Genomic DNA, 16,810 nt, shown 5'->3' with positions numbered 1-16,810 from the left:
TGCAAGGCCTTGATTTGCAAATGAATTCTCTCTTGGCCATATGGATCATATATGGGCATTGCCAAATATGGGCTTAATATTGATTACATCAGGGACTCATATATGATTGCCAGAACAGGATGTCTTGGTCATTGAGTCAACAATGTGATGTCACAACAGGTCAGCTATAGACATTGTTACTCATGGACGGACAGGATCTGCAGAGTTTCATAGTAAACTGCGACCTATGGTCTCAAAAATTGTCTCACAGGCAGTGGCATCACAAACATAAAGTCCAGATTTGATTGGCCAAATACGGTCACAAACATAACATCCAGATTTGATTGGCCAAGCTTTGCGTGGCCTAGTGCTCTGAATGATTTTCAGGCATAGAGGGCAGTCTATAGGCTCACAAAGCGTCCTGACAACACATTGTGAGCTTGCACAGTACAGTAGATCGAGTGTTTACAGTGAAGAGATTTGGTGTACAGTGTGAAAGGAGAGCAGACTAAGCACAGAGCCCTGGGGTACTCAGGTCAACTAATTATATCAGGGTTAAGTGGTTAAAAGATGGGCCAGCTTTTGACAAGACATTTTACAAACAAAGCGACAAAAAACAAGGACGGCCGATGCAGTTACAGTAGATAATTATGGTTTTGTCTTATGAAACCTTCATACAGCCAGCGAGCACATTTAATTTTCAGGCCTTGTGCCTATCAGAAATGTCAACACAATGCAGCTTTAACAGGCTGTAACAGCCTGTGATGCCGCAACACATTTTCACCTGGCAGATGGGCTCCCCTCATCTCTTTTACTATGCTCCATGGCAACTCTGTTACTTCCTCTCCCTGCAGTTACTCCTTCCTTACGCTGGTGATTGTTGTCAATCTGGGCCCCAGGGGTAGCTGGGGTGAGGGGGTTAGATCAGGGTGAGAGTGGGTGGGCTCAGATGGCCACAATGGACCGTATATCCGGATTCATGCTTAGTTGCGCGCGGGTGTTGTGCACCGAATATCCATCCACCCATCTACAAGCTCACAGTTATGAGCTTGTAGATTGTCTATTTTTGGTGCGTGACACAGGGTCACACAACCAGAGGTGGGAAAAGTACTCACATTTTTTGCTGAAGTTAAACTATCAATACTGCAATGTAGAAATACTCTGTTATAAGTAAACGTCAGGAATTCAACATTTACTTGAATAAAAGTACAAAAGTATTGGCATCAAAATCCTACTAATAAAACAACCGAATACTCAAGTAAAGTACAAATACCACAACATTTTACTTAAGTACAGTACTTAGGTAAATGCACTTAGTTACTTTACACCACTGCAAACAAATAGCATCCAATAAAATGTCATATACACACAGGGAGCGTTTACTTCATGAGATTAATTCACATTCATTTAAACTGTTGTTTGTGTCAAATATCATTTACAGTGTAGGCATTTAGCAGACGCTCTTATCCAAGGTAATCATGAGAACATTCACACAGAATGTGAACATAACAAGGCAATAACATAAAATAAATTAAACAAGGTTTATTTCTCATGGCAAACAAAATCTGGAATGAGGCATCGACAATAATATTCGCAGACACATTTTCACATGCTCATCGTTTATTCGTCACGCTCGCTGTGTATGAGGACCTTCAGGCGTTATGTGTCATCACTGCCTGCTGCTCTAACTCCAACTATACTGTACCTCTGCATGCTGCTGTTGAGGCTACTGAGTGTTAGCTGTGTAGAACAGTGGTTCTCAAACCTTTTAATTGTAAAAAAGTATTTTAGACTAACCAAGGACAAGGGCTTGTCACAGACACCCAAATTGATTCTGTCAGGGACCTTCTCAACGGTTTTGTTTGGTTTACATTAAATAGATGACATTATTGTCCATGAGAAATACAGCAGATTCCGAGTCTGAAACATATTGTTACAATATTCTCATCCTCATTTGGACAACCCCTTAAAACAGGGATACTCAAAACGAGGGTTAGCCTACAGGCCGCATGCAGCCCATCATTCACCTTTTTGCGGCCCTTCATTGTCATAGCAACTACCAATAAAGATATAATTATACTCCTTTCAATGAGGACAAATTGTTTGTAACTAACCCCAAGAATGAGAGCGATCGTGCATATTATGTTTATGGTAGTGGGAATGAGATAAAAAAAAAGTCATGGTCAAAGGTTAACGTAAAATTAGTCATGCACACAGGACATTTCTGCGACACGGGAGGAAGAATTTGCCTTTGTGGAGGTAAACAACAAGCCAATGTGCCTTCTTTACCAGAGAATAGCAGTTCTGAAATGGGTAAATGTTCAACACATGATGTCCTTTTACAGTTTATCCCAGAAAAACATTTAACATTTAAAACAGGCCTTGGCTTTCTTTGTATGTGTTTGTTCCAAGAGAAGAAATGTGATGCAATGGCCTAATTTCAAGTACAGTATACTTTGTTTATTTGAGTATGTTTACCATTCTCAGATTTATCGCAAAAGCATTCTGTCATTTAATATCCATGACAATCTTTATCCAATGAGGTTTGGTTTGGCCTAGCCACGGGATACAGGCATTTCAAGAAGAAAAGTCTGGGCTAGCCCTCCTGTAACTGTTCTTCACAACATAATTGTATATAAAATATATGTAGCCGTTCAGATATCTTATTATACAACAGTATTGTTCTTGTGAACTGGTTTGTTTAGGCTTATCCGTTATAATTATAAAACCGCTATGATTTATCACTTGTTTTCCACCGCAGATCACTTCCTCATTTACTCAAAGCGGACAGCAGCAGGAGTCATGTCCCCCTCCGTGTCCATTCCAGACGCCGGAGGACCCGGTGAGATTTGACAGGGGCATAGAATGTCCACGTTAGCAAGACTATGTTTGGCCTGATGGAACAAAATCTTTAATGTGTTTTTGAGCGGTGCTCCTGGAAGGAGCTAAGCTCCAACATCTAGCTATGTCCAGGCTCTGAAGCGTGGCCTACATCTGGCCTACATCTTGGCACAAAGCGCTCAAAGTTTGTTGTGCACATTGGCCAAGCTTCACGTGGCGCTTAATGAAATTAACTCATTAATAAAAATAGCATCGCTCACTTCACACTAGGTGCGTTTTTATTCCTTAATGTTACACTAGTCATGTAGTCCGTTACAAAAACATTGTTTAAACATCAAAAAGGGACAGAAAGTTTTAGGCTGTTAGACACAGCAGTATTTTACTGTGTGGCCCAATGATTGCTTATAGTACAGGAAAGGATTTAAACTACAAGAAGGTGAAATGGCTTGTTTGCATTGGGGTCCTTTTGTACTCAATTCATAAATGAGCAATGCCCATGAGCAACATTGAGTAGCCCTGCCCTAAAATCTCCTAAAAGACCCCTAGGGTCCCCGGACATGGCTTTGAAAACAACTGACCTTAGATAAACCGTCCGTTTTACCTAGTGAGCTTGCCAAGTTGGATGTTTATTTTGATCTGAGTTGAGATGCTCTATCTGAACTCCCACGGATGTTGGCCTGACTTATACTTAGTTGTGCGTGTGGGTGTCACGTACCGAGATCTACAAGCTCACAACGCATCGCACCTATTTTTGGTATGAGACACCCACGCACACCTACTGTACACCTCAATGAAGCAAGCCTTACAACACTGACTCCCTTTCTGTGCTAAAAGGTGCCAGTCACAACAGGTATCCGGTTACGTCCGTAAATCTATCAGCTAACTAAGTGCAGTGCAGACAGATTGGAGCGTCCTCCTTTTGTCTTACATCAAGCCCAGCGCTGCTTATAAATCAAACCAAATGAGTGGCATAGCAGCACTTTGGAGGCCTGAGTGGCTCGTCAGTCAAAGTGACATTCATACGCTGGCTGTCATACTGAGCAGGCTCAGGTTAGAGGAGGACACAGTCACTGCAGGCCGTGTGTGTGTGTGTGTGTGTGTGTGTGTGTGTGTGTGTGTGTGTGTGTGTGTGTGTGTGTGTGTGTGTGTGTGTGTGTGTGTGTGTCACTAGTTTTATAGTTAGGCTTAAAATGTATAAAAGGTTCAGGTTAGGGTTAAGAATCGAGGTATTTAAGTTTAGGGGTTGGAGTTACGTATGTCTGATTTGTATAGGCCTACCTAGTTGCATGCTGGCAAAAAATAGATCTACAAGCTCAAAATCTTGTAACTGTAGATTCGGCTATATTCAGCTTCAGGGTTAGGCCCGAAACATTTGAAATTGTATCAATAAAATCACTGTCCTCGAATGCTGATGTCCTCGCAAGTACAAAAATACAAAGGTGTGTGTGTAAGTGTGCGTGCGTGCGTGCGCCTGTTTCCGTGAACAGTTGTATTTATGTGTTGTGTGCAGCTCGGCGGGCATCTTAATGACAAGGGAGATGATGAATGTTGCCAGGAAGCATCCACTTCATTTTGGACTCATAACTCAATCAGACGTCCATCCAGCGCGGCCCGCAGCCACAGCTGTTAGGAGCCATGCAGATTGACGGTCACCTGGACCTGGACCACTCCTCAGCTGACACACTCATGAGTTGACACATGAGCCACTACACCCTCAAATCCTGAGTTCCTTTAAAAAGGTACTGTACATGACTGTTTTAGTTAAAATAAGCGCTAAATTGCTCTATATTCTGAATCATTACTGTTCGTTCAGTAATGGGGGTTTTCCCCGTCCCTCCAGCTCTTTAACGAACAGAAAATGTATTTTCAGGTGGGGATACCAATTTCAGGAGAGAGAAATCATAAATAAAAAAATAAAAAAAAGCAGGCCAAATTGGAACTGGAAATTGAAGCGGATACATTCTCACTATTTCTTACTATAAAATTTAAGATCTTCGCATTTAATGACATGGCCAAAATACGGATGAATTATTAATGGATCATTTTTTATTAAATTACCGATTGTTTATTATCATTTATTTATTATTAGTTCGATTTACTGAGAGGGAGAGGAGAGAAACGTCATCAACCTCAACAGATTCATCCTATGCTTCTCATCTTGAATACAATCTGGCCAGGAACACCAGATGGGCGACCGCTAACCCCCGATGCTACTTGACAACATGCTGCTTTATGGCCTCTTCATACTGGCTGCGTCGCAGGACAGTGTATCAATCAGGCTATACTTTTCACCAGGTGGAATTACGTATCGATGACATTTACCAGGTGTACTGGGAAGGAAATGTCTTCAAACTCAGAGGAAAATCCCCCACAATAGGCAAGTTGCATAATCCAAGTGCTCAGACACACACACACACACACACACACACACACACACACACACACACACACACACACACACACACACACACACACACACACACACACACACACACACACACACACACACACACACACACACACACACACACACACACACACACACACACACACACACACACACACACACAGCCTTTCAAGTGTTATAATACATGTGAAAGAAAGAGAAAGAGATACTGTAAGTACAAAGTAGAGAGAGAGAGAGAGAGAGAGAGAGAGAGAGAGAGAGAGAGAGAGAGAATTATTCCCTGGTGATGGCGGTGATTCATTTTGTAGGATATAACAGAACTAATTTTGGGAGTGAGCCACCCTTAATGAGAAGGGCTTTGATGTGTAAATCCTCCGGTCCCAGTGCAAAGCTGATACGGTCTCCCCACAAACCTCCTCAGGTGAAGCCCTGCTCCCTATTGGAGGATTTATCTTGTGTACCAAATAACGCGCAGTAAAAGTACTCAGTGTTAATTTAACTCGATGAGCATAAAGGGCTTATCCAAATGGAACCCATAGGGGTCTACACTTTAAATTAACACTGAGGAGTTTACTGTGCGTTACGACCGGAGAACAAAACTAAACCCATATCTGTAGACTGACAGAAATGCACACCTACACTAGAGTGTACATATTTTCCAAAACCCAAACAAGAAAACACTTAACATGTAACCCCCCATACCAGTGGGCTGTTACCGTAGTGTTACTGTATCATTTTAATTATGGTGAAAACCGGGACAATTTGGTAGTGAATGTTGAAAACTAGGATATTCTAGTGTTTTAGATGTTTTTTGGGGACACCCTGCGCGATTACCGGGACAATCTCGGGGCAAACCGGGATGTCTTATCACCATAATATATACACAACACTGTATTAAAACCCATTTAGAACGGGTACACAATACATTATTGTGTATCATTATTTTATGCTTTAACTATTGAAAAATAGCAGATATACAAGCTCACAGTGCGGCACCGAGTGCCGCGCTGCGAGCTTGTAGATCTGCTATCTTTGAAAAATTCTTCTAAGGTTTTTTGAAAAACCTATGTTTCTATGTCAGCAATCTGGCCAGCCATCATCAAAGAAAAGGTCCTTTTCACTTAACTGGAGCTCAGTTAGTCTGTTCTTGAGAGACTACTATGTCAGTGGTTCTCAAACGTTTTCATGTGAAGGACCCCTAAACTGATATTTATTTGGCCACGGACCCCCATCTCAAAATATCTAGTTCCAGGGACCACCCCCAGAAGCAAAATTTGAGTTACAAACGTTCGCTTTAAAAATACATATATTTAAAGATTTGCACACATTTTCACAACTTTTTCAAAAATAGCAGATCTACAAGCTCGCAGCACGGCACCGCACTGTGAGCTTGTATATCTGCTATTTTTCCAATAGTTAAAGCATTCAATAATTCTAGGCCTAAATGGGTTAAATGAAGATCTTTCCAAAGACAAATGAAATGGAAATTGAATGCAAGGCAACTGGCTAGAGCGCACTTCCTGTGTGAGGGGGATGCAATGGTGCAGGGTAAGAGATGAGCGTCATATCACTTCTCCGGTTCTATCTTCATGCATCACACTCCATTTACTGTACTATCACTGCTCCCTTTGCTATAGAAACCAATAATATTTTTTTCTTTACAGAGTAAATGTAAGCCCTTGGCTCATTTCATTTCTCCATTGCTTCACCACAGAGTAATTGGATTGTGGGTGCACTGTCATGTACGCAGGGAAATGAATGCCTATTAATCAGGGGATAATTGGACACACATCCCTGATAAATGGTACTGCTCCACTTTGACTCACGTACAAATTAGGCCATTTTCAAAGAATCCATTTCTTATCTGGCTAAACTCATTGAGTTATATAACCGGTGAGCCAATGTTGTTGGACAGAACTTTGGAAACATGGTGTCAAATGACCAAAGAGATTTGATTTACGAAAGTTATTTATCCATTTTGTTTTGAGTGAAGGAATAGTCTGACTCAAACACTACAGCAGCTCCATTTGAACAGCAGGCTAGTCTCAACTGCAATGTTATACAGGTACAGTGTATAAAATATCTATTGCAATGTCTATTAAAATGTGCTTCTCGATTATGCCACAAATAAAAAAGTAATCGAATGACAAATCGCTAAGAATATAATGGATAGCTGCATCCCTAGTTTAATGATTACGTAATGCTGTTACTTCTGACACCTTTGTAAAGAATGTGCGATATTGACAGCTTGGCATAACTGACAGCCCTGCTGCCAAGAATGCTTGCTCAGTCTTCTTTGTCATCATTAATAATCACCCTTCCTTCCCATATGACAATGAACGGACAATGAGTTACTGTATATGGCGTTTCAATGGCTATAGCTTGACATGAATCATGCCTGTAAAATTAAAACACTGTTATTACACTTCCCACTATCCCCCCCACAGCCCCACCATGTCACCATCACCGACATCGCAATTCTCCCTTCATCAGTTTCACGCTGAAAGAGAATGTGATCAACTAATGAGTTTCTTTGGCCTCCGATTAATCATGTTAATGTGGCCCGCCCAGCAAAGATAATCAACTAAAAGGACTCTTTACCATGAAGGCGATGATGAGGGGGGAGTCTGGAGCTGGAGTGACACAATAGACTGGGTCTCCATAGCTCCCCATCTTCCTTCCGCCTCTTCAACCTAATCCTCTTTTCCTATCCTTCCTCTCCTCCATGCCTCTTACTACTAGTCTCTGCTCTCTTCCGCCGCCCTTCATCCTGGACTCTTTATCCTCTCCCTCAATTCGTTCCATGTTCTTCCACTCTTACCTTTATGTCACTCACTCCATCCATCTGCTTCTCTAGCCTGTCTTTTTATAACGCCACATTTCCTCCATAGTTCAGACCTTTTCTTCTTTCCCTCTCTTCCTTCCTTTCAGTCCCCTTTCCTCTCTTCCCATTCTCTCATCAGTTCATCCAATTTGCCAGTAAGGAAGGTGTCATGCACTCACCAATACTCCTTCCACTGGTCCTCCTCAAAGATGTCCTCTGGGATGGGATCTATCAGGACCAGGTCTGACACATGCCTGAGGACAGAGGAAGAACAACAGACACATAAATATAGAGACATAAAACACAGATGAAGTAGGACTCATTGACTGTTACCCTTGTCCACTGTACCCCTTGCGGGAAGGGGGGCATAATGAGTATGAGATGGATGGCACCTTCCCATTTGTCTGTCTGTATATCGGTCCATCTGTGTGTGTCCCCCCCCCCCCCCCAGAGATGGATGACCACACACCACATCCAGGGGCAATATTTTCATTCTGCAGGTGTCAGCCACTCACCACCACTTAATTTACTACTTTAATGTCCATGACATCGCAGCTGATGAAACTGCAAATCTTTCAACCCAGGAGCAGGCTACTGGTCATGTTAATCACTACGTTGTCTCTGATCTGGACGCTGCTCGGATGATGATGGGAAAGGAGCTACAATATTTATGTCCTGTGTGCCTGTATTTGAGATGAGTACCAGGAACTGGCATCGGTACAGCACATACAGAAGATAGATACTGGATTATTAGTGTGGTGGGTTGCAAAGATTATTCAGTTCATCCAGACATATATTCCACAGAATTTAGTCACTTCAGTCTACTATTTTTGCATGCCAATTGTAAAACACACACAAAAGAAAACACTTTCCTTATCATTCTGGGACTTGTATTGTGAGCTTGCAGTTGAAATGATTTGTTTTCTTAGCAGAATGTCTTGCCGGAACACAATACACTATGCCATCAACTTTTCTTTGTTACTTTTTGGTTACTAGAATGATCAGATTTACCCTCAAGGATTAATACAAGTCTTGTGTCACCTTAGAATGTTTAATCTTTGGTTTAATATCAAATTACTAACTGGGTCAATTACAATAAATTACATCAGCTTGTTAGTGACAATACCTGACACCGCGCAACAGACAACTTTGTAATTCTAAATGGGCTCCAGTGTATAAGACTCACACATCATGGATGTGGCTGTAGAACCTGCCGTTGAGCGTGCCAAGTTCTGAGCCCACCAGGATGAAAGGGGTAGCTATGCCAGCAGCCTGGATGAGTCGGTGGAGATCATCCACCATCCTGCAACACAACAATACTCATTAATCCCAGTAAGAACCAGGGCATGCCGCAAACTGTGCCAGGGAGTTTATTTACTGAGCAAGGTGAGCCTAGCACAGCATGAAAAATGAATTGAAAAGCAGGCCATCATTATTCTCATCATTCTCTTTAATAAGTTCATTAAGGGCCCACGAGAGCCTCATTATAGGGAAACAAAAAATGACTTAAGAGAAAAACAGAGAAGGGAATACAATCCCCAAAGCGTCAATACAGATGAGTAACAGGTGTATGTATGAAAGTGAAGGTCAACAGCATGCTTTAATTTAGGTATTTAATCTCTTTCTGGACAAAGCAGCTCAGTTACAGGTATACAAAGTTAAATAGCACTGCTGAAATCCAAAACAGAGGACAAAAGTGTAGCTGCCGGTGTCTTTGCCTTGAACAACTCTGAAGGAAAAACAAACACCACCAAAACGCCCATATCATCACAAGAAACATCATCATGGCGTGAAATACAGCAGCTCCTCCCTGACAGCCATCTGTTGTTCTGGGTTTCTGTCTCCAATATATCAAATCTGAAGCATTGCGCTGTAATGAAGAGGTTTCATAGCACTAGCAGTGGAAAGAAAGGTAGTCATCAAACCCACAGCTTGCTGAGATATTGAATTCTTGGAAAATTGATTGGTTGCGTCAAAAACAGGCTGCCGCCTGCTGCCTGGGCCCCATGCCAAGGTAAACTAGACTGCTGACCATCGGTGAACCACGCCCGCTCATCCTTCAGACAGATTTAATGCTCAACAAACGCATTACCGTGTCAAAGACAGGAAGATTAGGGCTGAATCCCAAGGCAGTGCTGGACAGGGTAGGAAGGGCTGTGCTATGGCATGCAGAGCTGCATAATGCAGAGCAGTGGACGGCTAGACGCATAATAGTCTTGTTTGTCTGCTACTCTGCTTGCTTGGGCAATCGGTGAGGGAGGCCTAAAACTGAGATTAGTAAAGGGTAATCACTGTCTTAAGGAATGGACCGTAAGTGTCAAGTTTATAGTTCATGATCAGAAGGATTGCCATTTGACATGTCCTCATGTCAGTTGTCCCATCTCTGTTAATGCACTGCAACAAAATGATGATGTGCGTACATGTTCTGCTCGACGAGAACACGTTTAAATGTTTACACTCGGACGCAGAGGTCTACGTCACACAAGCTTGGCAAATCCCGGATGTGTGCAAGCATTAAGGTTTTGAAAACAATACAAATTTAAGTACTGTAGATCTACAAGCTCAAAATGCGTCACATTGCAACACATTGTGAGCTTGCAGATCGGCTATTTTTGGCAAAGACATTTGGTGGAGATGGATAAAGGTGGTCAAAGTAATTGTAACTCAAGTCCAGTTCTTTAAGACTACGGGGGTTAAGGGGAGGTCTGCACTGTATAATACTACAGCTCTGTCTCAAAAACGTTTTATATTGTGTAAAAAAGCACTGGAAGCAGCAGATGAGATACAGTAGCATCCCAAATCATCACTGACTGGAAATTTTACACTGGACTTCAAGCAACTTTGACTTCAGAAGGTTTACATTTGTTTTGAGTGGTCTCTTGTAATATTGTACTATTTTGAGATATGGAGTTTTGATATTCAAAACATGATATTCATGAGCTGTATGCCATACAAATCAACCAAAAAAGGTTTTGAATATTTCACTTCATACATCTGAATAACATGAACGTTTATTTCTTTTACAGAAAATAATGGACTTTTCCACAATATTCTAATCTATTGAAACAGAGCTGTACATTCTGAAAGATGTAAGTGTGCAAAATATTATGGTCAACTAACTACAATAGAACACTCACCGTCCAGTTGTTGACATCCCCCAAACCTTCTCCGTTCCTGTGGTTTCATTCTGCATCACCCGCTTGCTGAACCCCAGTCCCATTCTGTCATAGGTACACACCTGAACAATGTGACAAATTATGGAGAGGCCAAAAACTAGTTTCACCTGTTTTTAAATAACTTCATCCTCGATAGTACATGAGATATATGACAGGCTTTCAATTCTGCTAACATCCACTGAGGATAGCAAGTCATCCTAGAGTACCAATGCAACTGGCAACCTCTTCTTCAAGAGACAGGAGCAGGAGTGGACATGTTTCCGTGAGTTTGTTTTGTTGTTGTTATTCAGAGTATAGCTAGTTTATTCCACAATAAGCCAGTGACCTCATTTGGGTCACAGCTGAGGGCTGTCAGACTGTCAGACACAGCTTTCTAAAAGGCTGAATCCTCATTGGAAAGAGTATAAGAGGACATGGCTGCATTGGCCCTACATGCCCTGAAACAAACACATCACTGAATATGGGTAATGGTAATGTCATTGGAAATTTACAGGCCAGTGTGTGATTCCACAGAAGATTCATAAAATTTCACATCATATTGTTGCTGTCGGACCCTATCTCCATATTTAAACTTGTTATGTTTTGTTTGTAAATTAATGCCCTACTTCACCATACTTAAAGGAGGCGAGCTATAGTTAACTTTTTCTTGAATGTTCGAAAATGTTATAAAAAAATATGCTTCATATATGTTTCTGTTCAAAAATGTCCACAAAAAGCGTAAAATAATGATAAAATAATCATTTTGGCAATTGTAAGGCTGACACTTTGTTTACATCCTATCAATCTATATAAAAGAATAGACTAGGTCGGATGTAAACAAAGTGTCGGTCTGACAAAGGCCAAAATGATTATTTTATCATTATTTTACGCTTTTTGTGGACATTTTTAAACAGAAACACATATATGAAGCATATTTTTTTATAAAATATTTTCGAAACATAATTTTTTATTTTAGTATCCGTTTTTCAAGAAAAAGTTGACTAATAGCTCCTTTAAGTATCACACTAAAGTAATAAATATAGCCGATCTACAAGCTCACAGCCGAATTTGTAGATTCTGCTATTTTTGCTATATTGGAAAAGCTTTGAAAGTGAAAGTGTTGGGTTTGTCTGTGGGTTTTATCATTTATAATATTGAACCAATGAAAAGTATTAACAAGAGCTTGAGACTAATAACTATATCGGAATCATTGCTTTTTTTCCAGAAAAGCAACAGTTTTGGACATACTTGATTTCAACCCGACAGTGATGACATGATGCAACAGATACAATCTGCCTCAGCTGGCAGTACATTGATTGATTGATCGGTGACGTGTTGGGGTTTTATGGTTATTAGTACAACCACCTACATACAGTACAAGGTAACAAAAACTAAAAGAAAAAGGAGTAACAGACCAACAGACAAAGTGGGGTCCAGACTCCAGGGACTCTCTGGGTTCCTTTTGGGAGGTCTAAATTGATCCTTACAAGTATGTAACTCTGAGAGTATACAAATGAAACAGGCCCATTTGGTTTCATTTGTATACTGTCAGAGTTAAGGGGAGAACTTGACATTTAAAGTTTGAGAACTACAGTTTTTTACCCATTTCCCACCTTTGTCAGTGAGGCAATGCTCTCTTGGACATGAAACCAGATGTCTGTTGACATCCCAGTTGGGGCATCCAGTATGACTATGGAAAAACAGACAGGTTAAGCTGATAGTAGATGTGACAATACATTATGATCCTTTGTATGGCTAATTTAAATCATTTGCCAGAAACAAAAAAGAACAGAAGTAAGAGGACTAAGATTGTATTAAGTCAATTAATCTGTTTATCAGTAATGGTCTTTATTGATACATTTATGGAATGCATTTCTTACCAACTGGTTTTCCTCGTCCTTTACACAGTAGGTGCATCGTTTGACCTAAACCAACATCAACAACCAGGCCATCTGTTTTGGAGAAAGATCAAATAGAAGAGACTAGGGTTCACAAAAAATATATATATTGTATATATACAGTATATATATTATTTAGCATCAAATTAAATACAATAAAAGCAATGGGTTAGGGTTAGGGTTAAACCACTGTTTGCTGACACTGCACATACTTTACAATATCAGTTCTTCGGTTGCATATCCACAGTTGATAGATATTTCCATAAGATCCCACACTTAATTCTACTCTAATAGATTTCTATCATTACAATTCTCTCTAATCTACTAAGCCTTATTGAAATTCCTTGAGTCAATTTTGTTGACAGCCAATCAAAGGTTACGACTTAAAAGTGAGTAAGTGTCTAGCCTACTGTGACAACAGCCTAGCATTATGTGTAAAACCTGGTTCGCATGTGTTTTGAGACAGTATCGCTGTCCAAGGTGCTGAAAGGGCATCTAGGTTTTAGTTTTCTTTCCACCATGGGGGCGGGTAACAGGTTGCTTGCCCTCTGGACACCGCACCACAAGAAAATGTCCCACAACTTAACTGTGGTAAATCTGTAGCTAATCATCAGCTCAGATTCCCTTAACCACTACACACAAAATGCCTTCCTTTCCTTGTTGCCCCATGTCAACCAGCATGTTTTTGTCACATACACTGCTGCAAGAAACACTCAGATGCCTTCATCACATCCAGGCTTGATTACTGCAACAGCCTCCTTTATGTCACCACCACAAAAAATCCAAAATAAACTACAGAATGTACAAAAGTCTGCTGCCCGCCTACTCACCACTGTAGCACCCACCCCAGAGACCACATCAAAGCAGCCCCCACCATATCTTCTTTTAAAACTGCCCTCAAAACTCACCTCTTCAAACTTGCCTTCCCCAGCTAATCCTGTTTTCCTTTGTTTATACGGTTCTATTTTCAACTGTTTTAGTCTTGTTTAGAGAGTCTCTGTCCTGTAAGTTTTATTAAAATCATCATCATCGTCATCATCATCATCTCCTCCTCCTTCAAGACTCCAACCATCCATCCATCCATCAAATTGGCATGTCTGCAGCGGTCAAAAGACCTCATAAATTGTTGGTTGTGTGTGTGAGTGTGAGTGTGTGTGTGTGTGTGTGTGTGTGTGTGTGTGTGTGTGTGTGTGTGTGTGTGTGTGCTTGCGTGTGTTATTGGAAGATGGTTACCTTTAGGCATCAACACTTGTCCTTCTCTCTGCAGTGATGCATAGTTGAGAAACGGAGGGACAATGATGATTAACAGCAAACATTTTCCAACGTTCATGATCATGGACCCATAGCCCATTCTGCTTTGGACTTCATGTTGGACGGGTTGAACGGGCTGTCCTTGATCCGCATCCTTAATGTACACAGAAGAAAACAAGCAACTTTCTTGAACCCATTAAAACCAGGAAAGTCGTTTTAGATTTTGGTGTTGGCTATACAAAAAATAGCAGATATACAAGCTCGCAGTCCTATCACTCAGTAATACTCAGTGGTGGACCTTAACAAAGAATATTCACTTGAGTTACTGTACTTTTAAGTAATTATTTTTGAGTGTCTGTACTTTACTTGACTCCCACCCCATCGCAATGTGATGTGAGCTTGTAGATTTGCTATTAATATTACTTTTTCACTTGTAATTGAGTATCTGATCTGATCAGGAGTATTATGACTCTGGGGAACTACTGGGGTTGAGTACTTTACTTTGTCCTGCATCGGTAAGAACTGTATTATAAGTTGGATAATGTTTGATGGAGTTCTCTGTTCTCCTGCTATGCCGCAAAAATGTGGAACGCCCTAACGACGGTCTTAAAGGAGTGTAAATCCCTACCCTCCTTTAAAACCACTCTGAACAGTCACTTACTGGTGGCTGCAACTCAAACTGGTAAAAAAAAAAGACAAACGCCTATCCTTACCTATAACCTTTCTACTGTAGCATCTATTTATTTTTCTGACTTTCTTATGATGATATTTTTTGCATAGTACTGTGTTTTATTAGTCTGTCATTTAATGTTGTATGAATTGAGGAAAAAGGGACCCCAATCTTAACAAGCCCAAAAGCTTTCTTGAGCTTTTTATCCTTTTAGTTGACCTTGTATCAGTATATTGTACTGTCCTGTACCTTTACCTATGCAAACTTCTAATAACTTATTCAATCAATCAATCAATCAATCAATCAATCAAATCAATAATTAACTCTGCTCTCTTGCGTGTGAGCCATGTCGACATTAAGATCAGTGAATTAAGCACCACAGATAAGGCTGTAATGATGACATGAATGAATGAACTGTCACATGCTGCCTTGGAGAGGCATTATCAGCAGGCAGCAGGTACACACACACACACACACACACACACACACACACACACACACACACACACACACACACACACAGGTATAAAGTAAAGTAAACTATAAGTACTTAAGTACGATTATGAGGTATTTGTATTTACTTGAGTATTTCCAATTTCCAATACTTTTACTTCTACTGTACTCTCCACTACTACATCTCAGATCAAATAGTGTACATTTACTCCACTACAATTATATGAAAACTCTACTTACTTTCCAGGTATTGTTATTATTATTAATATTGGCCACCTTGGCTATTTGAAAATAGCCAATCTACAAGGCACGCTCACAACACTTTGCTATTTTCAACCATTTTGTACTTTTACTTTTGGTACTTTTAAGACAAGTACATTTTGATGACAAGACTTTCATCATTTTACTCAATTACATTTTAAATTCCGGACTTTTCCATAACATAATATTTCTATATTGCAGTAGTATTGTATTGGTACTTTTTACACCACTGCACGCACGCACACACGCGCGCGCGCCACACACACACACACACACACACACACACACACACACACACACACACACACACACACGAGCTTTGAGACCAGACAAGTTATTATCTATCGTCACATACCTTTCTATCTGCCCTGACATTTTCTTCGCTCGATTGTTGACCTTCAGTCCTTCTACGCATTTTCAATTATATCAGAGTTGACATTTAATACAGTAGTCTATCCACGAAAACTCATTGCATTAGTAACGTTGAATGCATGAATGAAGGAAGCAGTGCACTTCCTGGTGGGTACTACTGTACGGAAGCCGATAAGGCTCAAAATGAGTGGTTGTGATATAGCAGAGTGCCAGAGATATACGCGCGGTCAGCGAGTTTAGAAACTCTACGCTTGCTAAGGTTAGGGTTAGGGTTAGGGTTAAGGTTAAGGTTAAGGTTAGGGTTAGGGTGGGGTCCAACCTATGTTCCCCAGGTTCTATGTTTCCCATTTTCCCCTATAAAAAAGGTTCTATGTTCCCCTCTTATGTTCCCCAGGTTCTATGCTCCCCACCTTCTTCCACAAAGAAAAGGTTCTATTTTCCCTGTTTACCTAAAAAAATGGTTCTATGTTCCCCGCTCATACAAAAATGCAAGAAACAATTACAAACACTATATAGTGGGACAGGGGGGCACTAGGGAAATCTGGGCACCATATTTGGGATGACTGGGCATTTGGACAAGTGGGCACCTAGTCGAGTGGGCACTTATGGGTGGAGGCATCTGTTCATTATAGGGACATGTGGGCACCTGGACAACTGGGCACCTGAATTAGGATTCGTGTTTTTTTTTACTTAACACTG

General features: G+C 40.8%; 1 protein-coding gene across 1 annotated transcript in view; it reads right to left on the bottom strand.

The window, feature by feature from the left end:
- Positions 1-16,255, bottom strand: part of LOC308306089 (uncharacterized protein) — a 35,024-nt gene extending 18,769 nt beyond the window's left edge. Inside the window, exons 1-7 of the mRNA XM_080750989.1 lie at positions 16,095-16,255; positions 14,338-14,509; positions 13,087-13,158; positions 12,820-12,896; positions 11,189-11,289; positions 9,238-9,354; positions 8,231-8,305 (exon numbers count right to left, since the gene is read on the bottom strand). Coding sequence (XP_080607115.1) covers positions 8,231-8,305; positions 9,238-9,354; positions 11,189-11,289; positions 12,820-12,896; positions 13,087-13,158; positions 14,338-14,509; positions 16,095-16,154 — 674 coding nt within the window. The 5' untranslated portion in view covers positions 16,155-16,255. The remainder of the gene's footprint in view (positions 1-8,230; positions 8,306-9,237; positions 9,355-11,188; positions 11,290-12,819; positions 12,897-13,086; positions 13,159-14,337; positions 14,510-16,094) is intronic.
- Between the last annotated feature and the right edge of the window lie 555 nt (positions 16,256-16,810).

This window comes from Nannobrachium achirus, assembly GCF_963921795.1.
Source record: "Nannobrachium achirus genome assembly, chromosome: 2".
Taxonomy (NCBI): domain Eukaryota; kingdom Metazoa; phylum Chordata; class Actinopteri; order Myctophiformes; family Myctophidae; genus Nannobrachium; species Nannobrachium achirus.
Note: the sequence above shows the minus strand (reverse complement) of the source record. Positions and strands in the feature narration are given on the sequence as shown.